Source organism: Sphaerodactylus townsendi, linkage group LG07, assembly GCF_021028975.2.
Source record: "Sphaerodactylus townsendi isolate TG3544 linkage group LG07, MPM_Stown_v2.3, whole genome shotgun sequence".
Classification (NCBI taxonomy): domain Eukaryota; kingdom Metazoa; phylum Chordata; class Lepidosauria; order Squamata; family Sphaerodactylidae; genus Sphaerodactylus; species Sphaerodactylus townsendi.
In genome coordinates this window covers 86,719,684-86,740,621 of record NC_059431.1, presented here as the reverse complement: position 1 = coordinate 86,740,621, position 20,938 = coordinate 86,719,684, and the positions used below count along the sequence as shown (strand labels likewise).

The following is a 20,938-nucleotide window of genomic DNA, read 5'->3' as shown; positions in this document are numbered from 1 at the left end:
CTGGAAATGTATCAATGAAGACTTTCATGGTCAGAATCAATTGGCTGTTTTCCGGACTGTGTGGCCGTGGTCTGGTAGTTTTTGCTCCTAACATTTCGCCCATATCTATGGCTGGCATCTTCAGAGGCACACCATGATGAGATGCATTTCTCTCCATGACACAGTGAACTTCTTCCCCTCTATGTTAAATGGCCAGTCTACCCCTGAACTTTGTGTCATTGTGACAAAGAAGGTCAGACTGGCAATAAAATACACTTTAGCTGCTACATTCATTAGAAAATCCTATACTGGTTGATGAAGGCTCGGTGTGGTGTAGTGGTTAGAGTGCTGAATGGGAATCTGGAAGACCGAAGTCTGAATTCCCCCTCTCTCCATGGTAACTGGCTGGGTGGCCTTGGGCCAGCCCTACACTTTCAGCCTACACCTCTCAGAGTCACCAGGAGGATAAAATGGAAAAAACTGTAAACTGCTTTGGGTTCCAGCAGGGGAGCAACATCGGGTATAAATGAAGTTAGCAAACAAGTAAATTCCAAGAAGTTACAGTGCTTGTTTGTCATCATATGACCAACATTGCCTATCAATATAACAATCAAGACATTTATTAAAGGAAGCACTGTACCCTGCTTTGGGTCCCCACTGGGGAGAAAAGCAGGATATAAATTAAGGAAATAAATACTGGTACATAAATAAATAGAAATCTCACAAGAGGAATATAAGTCCCGTCTCTCTTTTTATCCAAACCACATAACCAAATTGAGGTACAGCAATAGCATAAACCAAGACAAAGAAAAATGTCAGATTTTCAAAGGTGAATCCCCCACCCCCAAACAGGGGTGGCAAAGTTGTGGATGCAACTGATTACTGTACAAATTACTGCATATCACCCTCATACCTGAATAAACATTAAGTTGTACACCTTCATCCATTATCGTATGTGAAGCATATACACCACTTCATATGAAATGTAACGTGCAAGTTTATTTTGCCACCAAGACACTGATCTGGTGGGTGCTGTGCACAGCAGTCGCTCCAACTGTCCCATGCTGGCAGCAGAAGAAACCTTTGTAGCCTGAGTACACTTTCCAACCCATTCCATATAGAAGAAATATCATGTAGGAAGCTGTCTTTGGTTTTTCTCTGAATTCTTTCCAATTTGTCTTTGGCTACCCAGAGTGTATTTACTTCTGGTAATCTATATTTTTTTTCCTCATAGCGTCCTGCTTGAGATGAATGTATTACTTCACAGCTATCTTGGGCTCCTATCATTCTACATTTTAGCTGCTGTTCACTACACTTTGTGGCTGCTCTGCCACTGTAAAATGATTTTTAAGGAGATGTTTCTATCTTAATCATTCATGGCAATCAAGGGGAAGAGGAGCTTGAAATGTTGCACATGTCTTGTGCATTTATCAGTTTTTGGGAGGGTGTTCATGTTCTTATCTAGTTCTCTTTATAGACATACATCCTGCACTGCATCTTTGCAGTCTTCATCTTCAATGGAGCCTTGTCAGATTTTTATTGATGGTTTTGTAAATGCACTGAGATTTCCTCTATGTGTTTGTAATTTTTGAGCAAAAAGAAGAGTTCATTCTACACAATCCAGACAAACTTTGGATGCTACCAGAATATTTTACACATCACACAGTCAGACATGAGAAATACAATTGGCTGGCTTTATAGCAACGAGTCTAATGGTACACAGTAATCAATATCACACCTTTCACAGAAAATTGTGAATACACTGCACTGTGTTGAACTACCCTGAACTAAAGAAAGGTGGGGTATAAATATTTTAATTGATAAATATATGTGAAATGATCTTTAACCCCCCCAAATATCAAATATATTGCTATACTTTGTGCATTTGAATTTTGTAAATATAGAATACCTCAATTTAAAAATATGGTTTTTAAGAACTGAAGGCAGCTATTTGGATGCACTGTCAATCAAATGGAATTTACAGTCATCAGGTGAAATTCAGCAAGAACAATTAGGCTCTTGTAAGCCCCACTGAAATGAATGGCACCTAAGTGGTGAACTGTGAACTTAAGTGCTGTTCACTTCAGTGGAACTTAGGTGAACCTAATGCATATTTCACTGGGAATTAGCCCACAGGCAAGAATTTATGAATTACAGGTTTCCTTTTGTGATACTGTATGCTCTTAACCACTAACTAAGAATCGAACTACATACTTATGGGATTATTTTAAAAGACCTTGTATCCATAGGCAGCTGCTAGGGGAGAACAGTGTGGAGAGAACAGTGGCAAGCTCTTTAGCTCTTTCTCCCTTGCTACCTTCCCACTGAAAAATGCCACTCTATCTCCTCTGAAGAAAAAAAGGGAGTACTTACACATTCTATTGCCATATGTTTGTGAACGTCCAAATAGTAAGACACAAGGACTTGCCACATAAACTATACTTTATAATTACTATGACATCTACAAAGTTGTGCAAAAGAGGGGGAAAAGGTTGAACCCTGCCTGCAAGTTTGCAGTCAAGTAAGATGAAAATATAGAAAGGAAAGCAAGAAAGAGAGGCTGATTCCGCATTGGACCAAAAACAGCAGTGTGAAAACGGTGTGAAGACAGTATAAACCCTTTTACACCATTTCAAACCCTTTTACACCATTTTCACACCGTTTTTGCACTGCTGTTTTTGGCCCATGCAGAATCAGCCAGAGTCAATTCATACAGGTTAAAGCAAAGAGATGCTTGACTTCAGTGACAGAAGGAACAAACTGAAAGTATGGGGGGATTTTAGGCACAATAATCTGTCCTTCTACCCCTCAAGGGTACTCCAAGGAAAGGCAAATCGGATAATACTAAAATTAATGTCTTCACAACAAAAATTCACGTGTGTCAACTACAATCTTAGGAATTGAGTCAAAATCAAGAGTAAAGTTGATCTAGATCAGGGGTTTCCAAAGTGGTCAATATCAACCTCTGGGGGTCGATGGGACTATCCAAGGGGTCAATAAATGCATAGTGGTCAAAAGGAGGACAGTAAACACCGGGGTTGATTATTAACTTTTGGGGTCAAAAGCTGACATTTGAATAAGAAATAAAAATACATAAAATAAATTTAAATTAAATTTAAATTACAATAAATTTAAGTTAGTTTATTGATGCATGGATGGTACGTAGCCCCAATTGGCCATTACGCACTGTTATTATACACCTAAAGAAATGTATTATTAATAATGGCTGTTTGTTTGTTTGTTTGTTTGTTTGCCTGTGAGTCAGTGAGGGCTCAAGGGTTCAAAGAAGGGGTCCATGGTCTAAAAAGTTTGAGGGGCCCTGATCTAGATTTCGTACAGAACAACCAAATTCATTATTTTTCTTAGGCAATGTGAAGTTTTCTTTGGTAAGTGTGACTACTAACCCATATTCAGAGTGGATCAGGCAGAAGGATGCACTCTGCTCCTTCCGCTCACTACACATGCACACACACTCTGAGATAGCTGGAAAAATGGAACCGCATGAAAATGCTGCTCTCCTTCCCATCCTTTGCCCCTTTGGCCTCTCCTCTTGCCACACCAGTGATCCTGCAGCTTGCCCACTTTGGTTTGAACAGGTCAAAGTTATTTAGGGCTGGCAAGCTACAGCAAAAACTAGTCCTGAGAGTTTAGAAATATTTTTAAGTGAATGGTTCTTTCCTGTGTTGCTGCGTGGTCATGTTGTTTAGTGGTTGTTGATACCATGTAACAAATTTGCCCAAATTCTTTTTTGTCCAGCACTGGGTATCCTGGGCCAATTTTTTTTAATGTATCTGGTTCTCTGTTAGTTCGTTGGTTGTGTGATGTAATGCAGAACCACTTTCCGTATGCCACACAACTGCTGAGTTCACCTCACATTACATTATTGAAACATTCCAAGTAATGGAAAACTGTTTTGCCTAAGTTTGTGACAGCTTCGTAGTTAATGGTGCTTGCATTATATAATGGATAATGCCGATCCTTCATAACCTACCTGTTCTATAGGTTTCAGCTTCTTTTAATGTAAGGATACTGGAAGCTTTAATTTCCAAGAGTTTCAAGAGAGTAAGGGCTCCTGGGAGAAAAGGCAGAAGCGAACTGCTAATCTGCTAACAAATTCTGCAGGGACAGCAAAGACCACTGCAATGCTATTAAAGCCCTCTCACTGTGAGTACCAAGAGCTAGCAGAGAGCTCTCTGAACAACCTCTACTCAATCATGTTACAAAGCTAATTAGAGTTGGACCCAAGGAGCATACTGAAAAGAACAAAAACAAACAAAAAAAACCCAGATAGTCTTCCCAAAGTGGCTGCAATAGCTGCAATGGCTTTTAACCACTGGGGGTACATTTATAGTACTACTGGCCACTCCTATTCACCCCTGCTCTTATCTCCTGGTTTGTCTGAATTGTGTCTGAAAATAATGCGCAAAGGAATAGAAAAAAGAAAGGGACCTACTGCAGCCGGACTATTTATGCAAATTAGCCTTAAACAATAATAAGCAGTGCCTGATAACCCAGGGTGCAGTGCCATGGGTATTTCCTACCCTCTCTCAGTGGGAATGTGATCACAGCAAGACTGATCCACTCAATGGATCCCATCCACATTAATGCATGGACAACAAGGATGTTCTTTTGTGACTTGTTCCTGGACCTTACCACAGATATTCTTCTTTGTCTCTATCTCACCTTCTTCTGGTTGTATATCGACTTTCCCCCACTTGTCTCCCTTCCAGATACTTGCCCTGACTTTGCCGGAGCTTGGTCTGATACTTAAGGCTCTTATACATGTCAGGTGACTGTGGATCAGGATGCCGAGACCATGGGCTGCACAAAAATGTGCTCAGCTTCAAGTTTTTGGTTTCAGGAGTAAGTTTAGTACCAAGGCAAAGAGAATGACCAAGCAGTGTATCAGCTGTTATTTGATTGTTGTGTCCTGTTTGCTGACTCTCAGTCAATTCTTCGGTTGCCAACCTCAGAAATTCAAGCCAGGCTGGTAAACAACAGGAGTTTATTTTGAAAATAAAACAAAGAAATGCAGGGTTCATTTATGCCATTTCAGATATTTGATATTGAGTACTTTGTCTTTTCCTAAGCTTCACTTCAGTAATGAGGTTTTAAAATTATAACTTCTAGAAGTACTGAAATGAAAATCTAACCTTATATGTGCCTGCTACATATGTAATAGAATGTTTCTGGTTCTGTGTACTAGTAGCAGATCTGTTATTTAGTTGTTTTACATCACAAAAGCTGCAAACTTGTCCTTGCCAGGAGAGGACACAGAAAATACTGCATATCTTTTTTTTTCAGAAAGCTTGGGGCATTTCCCACAGTGCAATGGACGAGTCTCACCCTGGAGAAACCTCCTGCGTGATCACGGTGTCTCCCCTGCCAAGTAATTTCCCTGGTTCCATTCCGAGATTTCCCCAACTAAAAATAACTAAATTGTTTAAAGAAATAAATCTTCGCCACTTTAAATGGCAAAGATTACTCCGGTTACTGGGGGGGGGAAAGATCAAATTAAATGCTGAGTTTTCTGATCTACCTGTAATCTCTCTCATATGGAATGGTCACTTCATGCACACGTTCAGCATCTGCCCAGAGATATGGTGTCTATCAGTCAACAATAACATTAATAATTTTCCAAAGGAGGCAAAGATTCTGCCCCTTACAGCCTCTAACATTATAGAAAACACAGGTGGAGAAAGACCATAAGCCAGAGGTGTGCCACAGCTCATAATTACACTCTAGGGGAATCTTTAAATGACAATAAAGAACAACTGGTGTTCACTGTGAGCCCCCCCTTCCCCAAATTCTAATGTAGCAGTAAAATGGTGCATGTCAGCAATAAAAATAAAACGTATGACATTTTAAATGTTATCATACTGTCACAGTGGAATAAAATTAGCTTGAAAAATGATCTAAAGGGATGTGATGCAGTTCATTTATGTATAACAGCAACAGCAGCAGTTTCCCCGTGTTCATAAAGGTTTCTCCATTAAATTTACCTCCAGTCAATAATTAGGAGTCCACAAATAAACCTAGGCAATTAAATCAATACTGTTGGGCAATTACGTTCCAGAGGCCAGGCTCAATGGCACAAGAAGACACTATATCAAACTTTAGTATTAAGTGATCTCATGTACTTTGCTGCTAGACATTTTGTACGGAAAAGAAAGGTGGATGGGGAGGGAGGGGGGGGGGATCAAGCACAAATATAAGAAAACTATTTGTAAATGACATGAATGGAGATCCAAGTCTTACATGGAGATCCATGGAGATTCATGCTTAACCTGTGCTTAATGCCCAGAGCAGAAATAGCAGTTTCATGCTGGTATCTGCCAGGAGCATGTGATACTAGTGCCAAAGCTTGGTACAGAACTGAGGGGAAAATAGTAGCAGTCCCACAGAGTTCAGGGACTTCCATGTTTCATAAACATAGGCCAAATGAAAGGCCCATTATGCATGGAACACTTACCTTAGGCCTCTTAGATGTGCAGTGGGGCTGTAGTGTAACAATGTAACACTTAACCAGATGCGCAGTCTCCTCACATTTCTCCATTTTCGTGCAAGGAGACATTCACTGCCCGCCCTGCAGCTGCTTGCTGCAGTCTCAATGGGCCTCTGCTTTTCCTGGTTCTCTTAACTCCACCCATAAACTCCCTCTTAAAGACACAGATCTCATCACACCTGGTAGTTGCAAGATAAGGGTGAGAACTTTTAGAAAATGGAAGTCCAACTTAACTGATAAAGAATACCAGAGAGAACACAAATGGTGGCAAAAGAGAAGCAAGTTAGCTGTAAGGGAGGCAAAAAAGGATTATGAGGAACGCATGGCTGTGAACATCAAAACCAGCAACAAACAGTTCTTCAAGTACATCAAAAGCAGGAAGCCAGCAAGGGAAGCGTAGGGTCTGCTTAGGATGACAAAGGAAACAAAGGGTGAAAGCTAAAAAGATGACAGGGAGATTGCAGAAAAGCTGAATGAATTCCTTTGTATCTGTCTTCACTCTAAGAGGAGGTGAGGAAAATTCCTGCACTCTGAACCAAGCTTCTTAGGGAGGCTTAACTGAGGAACCAATCTAAGATAGTGGTAGACAAGAAGAAGTTCTGGCAGCCATTGATAAACTAAATGCTACTCAAATCCTCTGGCCCAGATTGCATTCACCCAAGAGTTCTTAAAGAGCCCAAGCATGAAATTGTTGGATGTTCCCACTTTAATATGCAACTTATCCTTGAAATCACTGTACTCCATCCCTGAAGACTGGAAGATGACTAATGGGCCACATCAATCTTTAAGAAAGGATCTAGGGGGGACCCGGGAAATTACAGGCCAGTCAGTTTGACATCTGTTCCTGGTAAAATTAGTAGAATCTGTCATTAAAGATAAAAATTATAAACATAACAAAAGCAAAACCTGCTGAGAAAGAGTCAGCATGGCTTTTGCAGAGGCAAATCCTGTCTTACAAACTTACTAGGAAAGTTCTTTTGAGGATGTAAATAGGGCATGTGGATAAGGGGGAACTAGTGGACATTGTCTACTTGGGATTTCCAAAAGTTGCTTTTGACAAAGTTCCTCACCAGAGACTATTGAGAAAAAAACTCTGTAGCAATGAAGGAATAAGAGGGGAAGTCCTCCCTATGGATTAAAACTGGTTGAGAAACAGGGAAGCAAAAGAGTGGGTGTAAATGGGAAATTCTCATTAATGGAGAGATGTGGGGGAGTGGTGTCCCCAAGGGATCTTGTATTGGGACCAGTGCTCTTTTAACCTATTCATAAATGATCTGGAAGTAGGTGGGTGAAGCTTGGTGGGCTAAGTTTCTGCAGATGATAAACCAAATTATGTAGGGTGGGTGGAGAACCACAAAGGATTACAAGCGAGGAGGTCCAAGCTGACCTTGATAAATTAGGGTGAGTGGGCTGAGAAATGGCAAATGCAGCTCCATCGTAGCAAAAAATGCAAAGTGATGCACATAGGGGCAAAAAATCCAAACTTCACATAATATCGCTTACAGGGGTCAGTGCAAGTATCAGTCACAGACCAGGAAAGGGATTTAGTATCTTAGTGGATAGTTCCCATGGGAATGTCAACTCAATGTATGGTAGCTGTGAAAAGGCAAACTCTCTATGCTGGGGATAATCAGGAAAGGAATTGGGATAATAAAACTGTAAAGATTGTCATACCTATATAAAGACACGTGGTGCGTAATTTACACTTGGAGTAACTGTGTTCAGTTCTGGTCACCACATCTCAAAAAAGGATATTGAAGAGATAGAAAAAGTGCAGTGAGAAGGGCAAATCTAGGATGATTGAGGGACTGAGCACCTTCCCTAAGGAGGAGAGGCTGCAGCCGCTTTGGGGCTCTCTTTAGTTTGGAGAGGAGACGCCTGAGGGGGATATGATTGAAGTCTATAAAATTATGCATGGGGTGGTGAATGTTGACAGAGAGAAATTTTTCTCTCTTTCTCACAATACTAGAACCAGGGGCATTCATTGAAAAATGCTGGGGGGAAGAAATTAGGAACTAATAAAAAGGAAACACTTCTTCAATGCTAACGCAGGATTGGTGTTTGGAATATGCTGCCACAGGAGGTGGTGATGGCCACTAACCTGGATAGCTTTAAAAGGGGCTTGGACAGATTTATGGAGGAGAAGTCAATTTATGGCTACCAATCTTGATCCTCTTTGATCTGAGATTGCAAATGCCTTAACAGTCCAGGTGCTCGGGAGCAACAGCCGCAGAAGCCGCCATTGCTTTCACATCCTACATGTGAACTCCCAAAGGCACCTGGTGGGCCACTGCGAGTAGCAGAGAGCTGGACTAGATGGACTCTGGTCTGATCCAGCTGGCTTGTTCTTATGTTCTTATGTTCTTAAGGGGCTCTGTAAAAGCCCTTTAAATTGCTGTTACTTATGATTGCAGTTACATCAATATTATGGTCCCTTTCCAAAAACAACCCCCCCCCCAAGAGAAAGAGACAAAGCAATTTTCTGATCCACACTCTGTTGAAGAAGGGGAACAAGTCCTAGAACTGAAATCTCTTCCTCCCCCCCAATGAACACACACGGACATACACATATACTTCCTGGTTTTCAAATGCAATAAAAGACATTGATTTTGCAGTGATTCTCTCTTTGTATCAATATAATAAATAGCAAAAATTGAAGTAATAACAAATCTGAAAGGGGGAGGGGAGAGATGTGCACTGGGGTGCGAAGGAGTGGGAGGAGCTAGTGGTGGATGGAGGGAAGATGTCTGGGGCAAAGCTGTGCTCACTGGCAAATCTTCCCACCCTGACAGCAAAGAAAATTAAAGTTGGTGGAAAGTGGTGCAACTTGGCATGGCGAGAATGGAAATTAAAATCAGGGCTCAGGGAAATACATCCATACAAGAAATCTTGATATGATGGGTATTTGCTCCTCCGCACAGCAGACACCTGATGCAAAATGGGTCAGAGACACCTGGCCTCCAAACTGGAAAGAGAACTCTGATGACTGACTCTGATAACGTTTTTGCATTGTATGGTAAAGCATCTTTCCCCCCTTGACTTAAATGGACACTTAGAAAGGTCCTATGACGTTTCATTGCCAGGGAAAAAGAGAAAAAAGATCTCAAAGAAGGATTCAGAGAACAGGGTGATCTTTTAACCAAATGTAAGCGATTGAGAGGGAACAGTGGGTTTGTGCCCCCTCTTGCTCCTCCTTTTCTTTTCCAACAGGTGTGATATATCCATCAGTGTAAACTGTGATAATGCTAACTAGGATTCTATCTTTTTCTAACTAGTTTGAAAGTCTGGCTAAGAATGAACCCCCGTTAGCTCTAATCTCAGTGAACATCAATAGCAATGTAACACTTAACCAGGGCCAAGGTTGTCAGGTGAAGGGGCCAGAGGAAAGGGGAACAGGAGAGGAGAGACTGATTCCACTGTGACAGCTCCTTTTTCAATAACCCCAGTAAAGAGATCACTAGAGTAGTGTGTGTACCCACTTTCTAAGAAGATTGCATCACTCACACTTTCTATTAACTGAAGATTAATAGATCTAGCTCTGTAGGCAACTCACATATTGTCAACTTTTTATGCAGAGTGCATTTTCTGATAATTCATTTAATATTTCCTTCATTTATACCTCATGATCCTAACTGAAAGCTATTTACAACTTCTTTCACCTGCTCAAAAATGAAATGTGTGAATTTTACACTATACACATAATAAACACCAAGATATGTTTGTCCTAAAGGATTTTTAAAGGATAATTTCCTCTAGATTTTTAGAAACACCTTGGTGAAATTAAGAAGATAAATAAAAATTAGAAGTTTTAAGATACAGTTTATGTTGTCAGCCATCTTGAAACAAAAGCTGGCTGTGACTAGAAAAGCAGGGCTCTCACCTGCCAATAAGCTGCCCTTGATCACTTACAAGAGGGGAGCATCCCAGCAGACTGTGTGTGTATTAAAAAAAGAGACTTGAAAGAGAAGAAAAAGTATCACACAGGTCACAGCGGCAGTCTCAATGGACCCCTCAGGGATTTCAACTAGTCTCAGCCTTGTCATCCTCTATGCAGCTTTCCACTCTGCCCAGAAAATGTCGATAGGAAAATGTTTGAGGGGCCTCTAGTGGAAATTTTTTCATTCTTTCTGCATTGACAGGATGCCAAATCAATATTTACTTCCCACTAACAAGCTGCTTGAGGTCTCAGTAGAAAATATTGTAGAGAATGCGGGAAGACACGGTAATAAACAGCTGTCTGGCTGTGAGGAAAACATGAATTGACTGGAAACAGGTCCATAGTAAAAGGTCACTGAAACCCATGAACTCCTCAGGTGTCCATATCAACTACTAACTTTAAAGGCACATAATAAAAAAATCTCTTTTTCCTAAGACATATGAGGGAATGGATCCTTTTCTCTCCACCAAGGATACAGATAGATTCAATAATTTAATTAATATGTTGCCAAGATGTATGCTGTTCTCCCTAGATGTTTTATTTTCCATCCGTAAAGTTAGCTCAAACAAACATGGTGTTAAGCCTTTCCCTTTTTCAACTGAAAAGCCCCTTCAATAGAAAATAGTTCTCAGGTACAACAGTTGTAATTCTTAAATATTTGTAATTCTTAAATACATTTATTTAAAATTTTTGGATAATTAACAATGCACTCCTGAGGAGAGTTACTCCACTCTAAGCCCATTCATTTCAACGGGCGTAGACTGGAGTCTACTTTAGACTGCATTACAAATCTGTTCCTGAACTTCATATGAGCTCCAGCACTATCCAACTGTAGTCTTCTTTCTTAAATATTGTTATAATAAGCTCAGGACGCATCCAGCAGTCCCATCCTTTGATCCAGCCATCTTTTGTGTTCATTTCACACCATATTAAATTGGCACAGCGTGACTTCTCACCTAGCAGGAAATAAGCAGCAACCACTCAATTCCTACTCAAAGGAGTGTTTCTTGAGCTCATTCTGCACAGCAGAATAATGCACTTTCAAACTGCTTTCAGTGCTCTTTGAAGCTGTGCAGAATAGCAAAATCCACTTGCAAACAGTTGTGAAAGTGGTTTGAAAACGCATTATTTTGTGTGTGCGGAAGGGGCCTAGGTGAGACTGTGTCTTCAGCCTACATTTGATGTAGTGGCAATTCTTCATGGTGAAATTGTCACAGAGACACATTTCATTGTAACCTCTGTTTTCCAATGGGGAGCCAATGTTAGCTGAATTAGATGTGGTTTGGACCAGCTAGATCACTCTTTGAGCCCAGGAGAGGTGTCATGCTCAGTCAGGAGGCACCTCTCTCATCTGGCTATGGGAGAAACGCAGTTTCTCTATGGGAGAAACACTTGAGATGATGTCATGGCCTTTGTGGCAATTTCCCAGTTTCCAATGAGAAGGGCGCTCTAGGAAAGGAGAAGAGGGTGACTCTGTCATAGTTCCCTGGGCCCAGCCAGCGCCACATTCTCCTCTTCTGACTTGAGATTCTGAGAGTGGATGATTCTATTATCACAGATTTTTAAGGGAGGGACTATAGCTTAGCAGTAGAACATCTGCTTGACACGCAGAGGGTCGCAGATACAATCTTCAACATCTCCAGTTAAAAGGGGATCAGGTAGTAGGTGCAGTAAAAGACCTGGAAAGCCACTACCAGTTACATCAGGCAATACTGACTGATGGATGACTTACAGTGATAGAGATTCTATTTTCCATTGAACAAGCAATATTTGCCACCAAATAAACTTCAAATAAATTGCATACCTGTCCTTCTAGAAGCTTCTGTAAGTAGCTCATCCACTCCTTGTCATTTTCATGTTCTCTTTTGATCTGTTCCGTTACCTGAAAATGAAATATTGGTGCATAATCTTAGTCAGTGTGGAAGAGTTTCCAGAATCTTCCTGTAGCCAACAAGGCCATCTCATGTTGCATCCTTTTTGGAATGAGGCCTCCAGAACTCCACACAGTACTCCAGTGCAACATACAGAGGGACTATGACATCTTGCAAGCTGGACGATATGCCTCTGTTAATGCCCCCCAAGATCACATTAGCCTTTTTTGTTGCTGCATCACACTGAGTTCTCATATTTAATTTACTGTTCACCCATATCCCAAGATCTTGTTAGTACACACTGCTACTCAGTACTGTATCCCCCATCCAGTGTGTGTGTTCTTCATTTTTGTTACTCAGATATAGAAGTGGCACTTATCCTTGTTGAACTGCATCTTGTTTGCATCCACCCACTTTACCAGTGTGTTCAGATCTCATTGAATTCTATCTCTTTGGTGCATTCGCTGCTCCTCCCAATTTGTTATCATCTGCAAATTTAATGAATAGTTTCTCCACATCCTCATCCAGATCATTTATAAAAATATTGAAAAGTACTGGGCCCAGAACTGAGCCATATGGCACTCCACTGGACACCACCTTCCATTCAGATGAAATGCAGTCAAAGATCTGTCCTTCTTAGCATAATCAAGAGTGAACAGTAGCTTACCTCATCATCTTCAACATCAAGTATATCATCCAAGTCAGTCTTTGAAATATTAAGGATAGATGCAGCCAAGTATTGGGCCCGGTGAACAGACTCTTTTGAAATGCCGCTGTCATATTTTTTCTCTTGTTGTATTTTTTTAGTATGCCTTATTCGTGTTCTGATCTCCTTCACATTACGCTGCAGCTCTGTGGCCAAGGTCTAATCACAAAGGGAAAAAATGTGTTTATGATTAATTCATTTCCCGAATATAGTAAAAGATTATGTGATATAAAATGAAAACTATTAGCGGTACCGCTGAACGGTGACTGCAGTTTTTGTATACCACAATTCGAGAAGAATTTCAGACACCACATCCAGTTATCTTTAAAAATTACTGGCATCAAATGAATGACCACATCTTACAATTAGCACTTTGTCAATAGAGTGATTGGCACTGCCCCAGTGTGTTATTGGGTGTGTATGCCCTCTTTCACCAGTCATTGGTGCAGAACCAGCTGTGGAACTGTATGACACCAAAAGAGATGCAGGCACAGTTCAATGTAGTCACTCTTCTCAGTGTTCTAGCATCTCTTGGCTTATCAGATTCATCCAAGTCAAAGCAAAGTTGACTGCCTCCACTGCAAGAAAGGGACTGAAGAGAAAATTTCCCTTCCAGGGTCACAGAGACATGCACCTCTGATTTTCTTACTAGACATAGGATGTGGAGGTAGCTGTGGCAGAGGAAGCCCATACTTGCTGCTCTGTATCTGATACAGCTGTATAGCAGTGGACTGCAATACTTAAATCCAGCACACTGATTTCAATTGTTCATAAGGGCCGCTAACAGCACACTGGAACATAGCCCAAATGACTAAGGTATAGAAACGGCGCTTTAATAATGCGTACCTCTCACTTGTTTTGTTGTTTGAACACAATGTTGGATTCTCATGAAGTAACTGCAAAAAAATTCATCGCCCAGTATCCCCTACTTTTCAATTTTCCGCAGGAAACATTGCCTTGTTGTATATGTTTTTAATTTTGGTAGCAAATAATTAAATGGCAAAGAGCTTGAAGTCTTTACAGTGGAGGCTCACATACATTTTAGAGGCTCATGATCTATTTTCCCACAAGAGTACTACAGAAGATAGAATTCCCCTTGTGAATACCCACCAACCCAATCCTTCTTAAGTAGTTAATAAGTTCAGTGCTGAGTACGCAAGGGAACGAGCAGTTTCCCCCCAGCACTGTTAGCTCATTCTGGTATGATGGGAGAAAGAACTACATTAATAACAATGAATCTCTGCATAAGTTTATCAAGAAATCGCACCTGATATAATGCAATTAGTTTAAACTAACTGGTATTCAGTCATGATCAAAACAAAGCATTATCTATCAGCTGAGTGCACTGGCTTAGTACTGGCAGAAAATGAGACTCGAAGCCTGAACAAATAAGTGGATAATGATAAAAATGGAAGCAGCGAGGAGGAATAAGAATGTTTTACTATGTAAAGAAAGGAATAAACTGAAGGATTAAGGAACTCAAGAGTTCGAAGAATATGAGGCAACTTCCAAATTAGGCATGATAGAAGAATTCCTATTACTCAGACATCCCTGGTATGTGTAATTTTTAAAAAATTGCATCAGAGTTCAACCTCGGGGTGGGCTAAAGGTGATCATCTCGCAAATAAATGCAAATGCAACATCATTATCTTGGGGCCTGTTGCAGCCGAGTTAGAAGTCCAAGGAAAGAACTGGAAAGAATAGGAGCAATGGTAGCAGCTGGAAATGAGCACAGGCCAAATTTCTGCTGTGCTGATCACAGCAGAAGAAATGACTGATGTGGGAACTATGTATAGGAACCAGGGAAAGTTGCAAATCACTGTGAAAGAAGTAGGGCCAGTGTTTCAGATTTCAGCAGGAGTTTGAATAGTGTGTGCATGATCTAGAAAGGTTCAAATTCCAACCACTGGATGCCTTCGTACTTTTAACTGTAAAAATCAGTGAATTTTAAGAAAACTCTGTCGTGATAAATACAAAATATAATCGTAATTACTATAATAAGATTATCAACAAACAATACTCTATCCCTTTATTAAGCAAGTGGATTTGTGCTTTTGGCATGCAATCACATAGACTGAATGCAGCAGAAAAAGAGGAAGACCCAACATGGGTTGATAAAGGAAGCCACAGCATTCATTGGAAGCTGAGATGTGGACCTGTCAGCTCAAGCTAATGGTAAAACCAACCCCTTCCCCAAAATAAACACATGACAACTTTTATGGGTACAAAATTTGGCCATAGCCAGAGGTATTTATTGACATGGGATTGAAAGGAAGCAAATGGCACAGCATGGGAGGGGTGATCTGGGCAGCACAAATGCTAACCCTCAGAGCCAACCAAATCCCTCGAGCCCGCCTGCTAAAGGAATTGACCGCAATGGCAAAATTGGAGTGGAGAATGCCAGGTGGGCAGTGGGCCCCCGTCTGGTGCCCCCTTCAATCTGCCACTAGGGGTGCAAGCCATGGTAGCTCCTGCTGGGCATCCCGACCGTTGGCTTGCTCCACCCCAACCTCTTATGGAGGTGTCATAGGGGCACTCCCCCACCTCCCCCTTCCCAGCGGATCACCCCCCATGCGCAAACTGCTGCCCAGCTATGACAAGAGCATGGAAAAGCATAAACATAATAACAAAACACAGAACACTGAAAAACAGGGAAGGGTGGATGGGTCCGGCATTCAGGTGAGAGTGAGCACGCCGCCACGAGGCTGCGCCTTATATAGGCACTTGCTGTCACCTCCTGATGATGCAGCCCCAAAGTGCTGCAAGGTTTCAGTGTCCAATCAGGACTCGGCTTCTGTGCATGTGTGGGCCGGATCCTGAAGCCGAGTTCCTGCCCTTGCCAGGAAGGCTGTTAACCATAAGCTGTTAAACATAGGATGCTTTGGAAGGCATTAGGTTGGCCCTAAGCTGGACATGACTTGACAGCACTTCACACACACACAATATTTATATCTATATCTAGACACACAGAGACAGATAGACAGACAGACAGACAGGCCCCATGTAATATTTTTATGACAATGGTCAGCCAATATGCAGTGTCAGTGAACTGTCTAGAGAGATGGGTGATTATGAATAATATCGTGGGGGACACTACCTCCTCCTCCCTATTTAAAAGCATTGTGGGGGCTCAATTCAGATTGCAACTACAACATGGGAGGTGGAGGATCTCCTAGCTCTCCCTGCCATTTTTGTGACCTGCAACAGTGCCAGGGGGTGGTATATGCCCCATGGGAGGCTGTTTGTAGAGCCACCCTGATGAGTCAGCCCTGGTGCTGTTTTGGCTTGGGAAAATGGCACAGGAGCCTCTCTTCCACCCCATCCCCATCCCCCATTGTTCATACTTGAAAAGACCCTCCACAGACCTTTTAAAGGGAGTTCTCCCAGACTTGAAGCTGCACTATTACTGTGAATCCACCTAGCAGACTCATGTCATTTGTCATTAAGACCTGAATCCTGGTCTTCCTAGGAGGCATACAGCACTCAGGACACCTCACCTGACAAATCAGAATGTTCTTAGAGACATATATTTGCTTCTGCTGCTGCAACTTCAATATAGTACAGGCTGTCTTTTAAACTCAACTACAAAAGGTTGTTTTGTCTTACTTTTTGTCAGAATTTCTGCCTATGGAATGTTCCTTAAAGCATCTTAGTAATCATAAAGCTTAAATTTTCTCAAAGGCCTACAGAAAAAAGTCAAATGTTTACTGACCTGATTCGATACCTTATCACAGAATACAGTTTTAGTATTAGTACAGTCTGCTAACGTTTTGTTCAACTTTGTCAGCTTGAGCTTTGATCTACTGGCAACCAATAAATTAAGAACAGCCAATCTTGTTTGGTACTCAGAAGACAGACCTTTCAACTAAAACTAACTGTGTTTTAGACAGTGGAACATTTTCATAACTAGAACTTGGTTACAGTTGAACAAGGAGGACAATGTAAGGTTAACATGACATAAAACCAAGATTCCAGCATAGATCTATATAGTTCAAGTTTTGCTAATGGTTCCAAGTGCTTTGTACTGAGACAAGCTGAATCTTTCAAGATTTTACTAGTGCAATATTAATGAAGAAACATAAAAATACTATGATAAAACAATATACCAAACGAAGGCTGATTCCACATGGGCCAAAAACAGCAGTGTGAAAATGGTGTAAAAGGGTTTAAAACGGTGTAAAAGGATTTATACTGTTTTCACACCGTTTTCACACCGCTGTTTTTGGCCCATGTGGAATCAGCCTAAGAGAGGGTTTAATACAGTATGGGAATGTAGACTAAATATTTTCGATCACTAGCACTGTTTTAGTCGAGATTCTCTCTCTCTCTCTCTCAACTATATATATAATAACTATGTAACTATATAACTATAATAACTATATATAATAACTATATAACTCTCTCTCTCTCTGTGTGTATATATATATATACACTGTTTGGTTTGAATCTCATTTGCTGTGATTTACTGTGCCGCTCTTGCATGTCTACTGCAGTCCCAGGCTAGAATGAAGGAACTGTCATAAACATGAAGACTATTCAAAATCTATTTTTGAGGATTCTGACTCTGGCATAGGGTACTCCAGTGGCACCAGTATGGGTGAACTTGGTCTCTCCTTAGTAGAGGCCTACAAACAGAGGAATATTCTGGCTAACTCTCCAGACAATTCTTTACCCTGTGACAGAGAGGTCCTACCTGGGTCCCTTGGCTACAACCAAATCCTTCATTACTATTAATTACCAGCTAACTTCCATTCTTTTGCTTTGGATGGTTCAAAACCATTGGACACGTTTTTCAATTTCAATTTTGACACAGTGCACTCAACAGACACATCTGACTTATGATGACTCTGGCTGGGATTTTCAAGGCAACAGGTATTCAGAGGGGGCTTGCATCCATCAAGGCGATAGCCTGCCTCCATCAAGACCTTTCCTTTCCTTGGAGGTCTCCCATCCAAATACTTGCTAGGGTTGACCCTGCTTAGCATCTGAAAACTGATGAGATCAGGCTAGCCGCCTGGGCATACCATATCCAGCTCCAAATTTCCCCCATGATTTGGACTGATCAAAAGGGATCACAACAAATCCTCTTACCTTCCTAATATCAATTTTCATAAATTCAGAATAGCTTTCACAGCCATCTGCTTGCAAACTATGCCAAAAACCATGTTAACAGGCCATTATACCTGAAAACATGTTGCCCAGTGTTTATGTCCCAATAGAGCCTCAGCAGTAGAGGAGCTTCCTCATTAAGTTTTGTCTTGCCCTCTCTATGGGGAGCCCAGATCTAAATTTCTTGCTGAAATCCTAGCCAGCTTTGACCCAGGTCCAACAGCAGAGAAAATTATATCCCTTCTAGCTGATGCTGACCTGCATGGCTTCACTGTTTGCATTGGCATATGATAAGAATCTGAACTAAAGTCATGCTTGGGACTGAATTTCTTGCAGCTTAATTTGTGTTTTTGGACCAGGCTGTCACTTTGCTCCTTATTAATTTTCAATTTAATTTGCTTTTATTGTTGTTGTCTCCTAATTTTACATATTTTTAAATTTTAACTTGAGTTTGTAACAGCTTTTGTCCATATGCAACATTTTTTTTCCTATTTGCTAGGTGCCCCTTTAAAAGCCTGTGGAAGAAATATAAAATCTGAATTTTTATCAGAGCAGGATGAGTCATATGAAGTGGCATCCAGAAACTCTGACAGGTTTTTTTTAAATTAGATATTCTGTTTTGGTTATCTTTGATCCTGGAAATGTTTACCAAAACATTTTATCATTCCAAATGGATACAAGGCATTTTTTTAACCAGTTTCTTAGCTTCCCATTGCTATCCTAAAGGATATGCATGAGATTCTGTATGAGATTCTCCTTACATATAATGTTAATTAAGGCATAGGGGAAAATATTACAAAAAGGCTGTGGAGATGGCTATTCAGTCAAGAAGCAGCTTTTGGTTCTTGTGTGGCAATTTAACCACACATGTACTTCTGCTTTATATAAATCATTCAAGCCTGATCCTTTTTTTCTGGGTATCTCATATCTGTGAACTATTAAAATGGTGCCTATAATATTCTGGGGTTTAACATTGCTCAGTATTTGGTTGACTGCAGAATACATTCTTGTTCATTTACATTTGTTTCTGAATATGTATACTCATTAGAACTGGCTGACAAACTTTCCACTGTAAGGTAAGGCCAAGCCTCAGTTGTAAGAAGTTACAGCCTTGGCTAAAGATAGGATAGGAATGGTATCATGGAAATGCCATTCTAATTCAATATAGCTGTACGTTGGTGATTCAACGGACTTGAACTTTATAAAAACCTGATAACTTTTCCCACTTCCCCTCAATGGAAGAGGCTTATCCGTAAAGTAGTGTCCACATCTTTCTTTTGCCAAAATACAGGTGGACAGTGGGTTTGTACTTACAACAAATAAAGTAAGGGTGAGGGAAGAACATTATTCTGTGCACTTGCCTCCTTGCCAATGCAATCTGGAAAGGATTATTTTGAAAAACAAGCTTTGTAAACATATGAAACGCTGCCAGGGCAAATACACCAGTTCTGGATCAGCATATAAGGTTGTTATTTTATAGTAAAAGCAAAATATGAATCAGGTCTAAAGATACTTGCCTTGTGAGGATTATATGAGCAGCTGCTGAAAACATTCTGCCCACTGCAATTTGGCTTCAACAGCTTAATAATTTGAAATAAATTTCTAAATTTCAATACAGCTTGAAAGATTTTCATCACGTTGATAAATATTGTAATTTACACATACTGTTTATGTACTATTTTTTTCTGAATGATTAGTAGCAACTAATTTATGGAACATCAGAGGTTTATATGCTTTGCCTTTAGTGATCCAGACCCTGTCCAGCGTCTGCATTATACACAGCTCCTAGTGTACTCCACGCATCGCTTACCATATGCTAGCCCTAAACAGTGAGAACTCAGCCATTCACTCCATTCATTAAAATCCAAAGAGCCTATTATTCTGTTTACAGTCTAATAGATATTCACTGTCACCATCCAGACCTCTGATTCAATTTGCCTAAAGCCCATCTGAAAAGTGATCCTGATGGAGAATTAATTTAATCACCAGTTCTTCTCAGAACTATCAACTGTGGCTGTTTCCTAATAGAAGCCTTGATATTTGCCCTGCCACCAAAGGAAGTCTGACAAGTAGAAAATAGTTGGTAATTTCTTTTTAAGGAAGATTTTTCAGATTTCTGGAAAACATCCTTACCTAGGGCAGATCCTGGACTCGAAAATCTCTACAAGACCAAATGCACAGAAATAATTTGTCATTAATTAATTAATTGATTGATTGATTAATTAATTGGTGTACTCGTTTCCTGTCCATCACCAAATCCCTGGGTGGGGTTACAGTTACAAAACACATAGAACAATCTTAAAACCCTCATAAAATCTACTATAAAAACCATTTCTATCCCCCACTCCTAACCCTCCTGAAAATACATAATCATCCCTCCCACATAATGCCCCCCAAAAGTGTTTTCATTCAGAATACAGCCTTCTGTGGCTTTGCAACGTTATGAACATTCACAAACTGAAAACCTACTATCAACTGCAAAATGAACAAACATGGCTTTCCCACAATTATTTCTTGTTAATAATACCTGGTACACAGGACTCTGTATTCATATAAGCATAGAAGCGCAGTGGTTTGCAAAGTCTCCTGTTTCCTGGAACACAGCCTGCTCTACTGCTGCCTGCTTTTGAGCAAAAGCAGAAGACAGAGAACTGGGCTTTGGGTTCTGGACATAAAGCTCCACTAGCTTACGATGCTGCTGAGTGACTGATGTCCATGGTCAGCAGTTAGCTGAGAAGGTCGTAGTGGAGGGGTCGAGGGGGAAGGATATCTTGGCCGCAGCATATGGAGGTGACACCAAGTAATTCTCCCTATTACTCCTCTGCTTGTCC

The 20,938-nt window shown here is 40.7% G+C and overlaps 1 protein-coding gene and 1 non-coding gene across 8 annotated transcripts in view; both read right to left on the bottom strand.

Moving 5' to 3' along the window:
* CNTLN (centlein) overlaps positions 1-20,938 on the bottom strand; it is a 221,399-nt gene that overhangs the window by 2,156 nt on the left and 198,305 nt on the right. For all 7 annotated transcript variants that reach the window (XM_048504012.1, XM_048504015.1, XM_048504014.1 and 4 more), the window contains 2 exons: positions 12,960-13,157; positions 12,226-12,303 (listed from right to left, as the gene is read on the bottom strand). In XM_048504012.1, coding sequence (XP_048359969.1) covers positions 12,226-12,303; positions 12,960-13,157 — 276 coding nt within the window. The remainder of the gene's footprint in view (positions 1-12,225; positions 12,304-12,959; positions 13,158-20,938) is intronic.
* Positions 5,214-5,376, bottom strand: LOC125437323. The gene has a single exon (XR_007245173.1). It is a non-coding gene; the product is annotated as a U1 spliceosomal RNA (small nuclear RNA).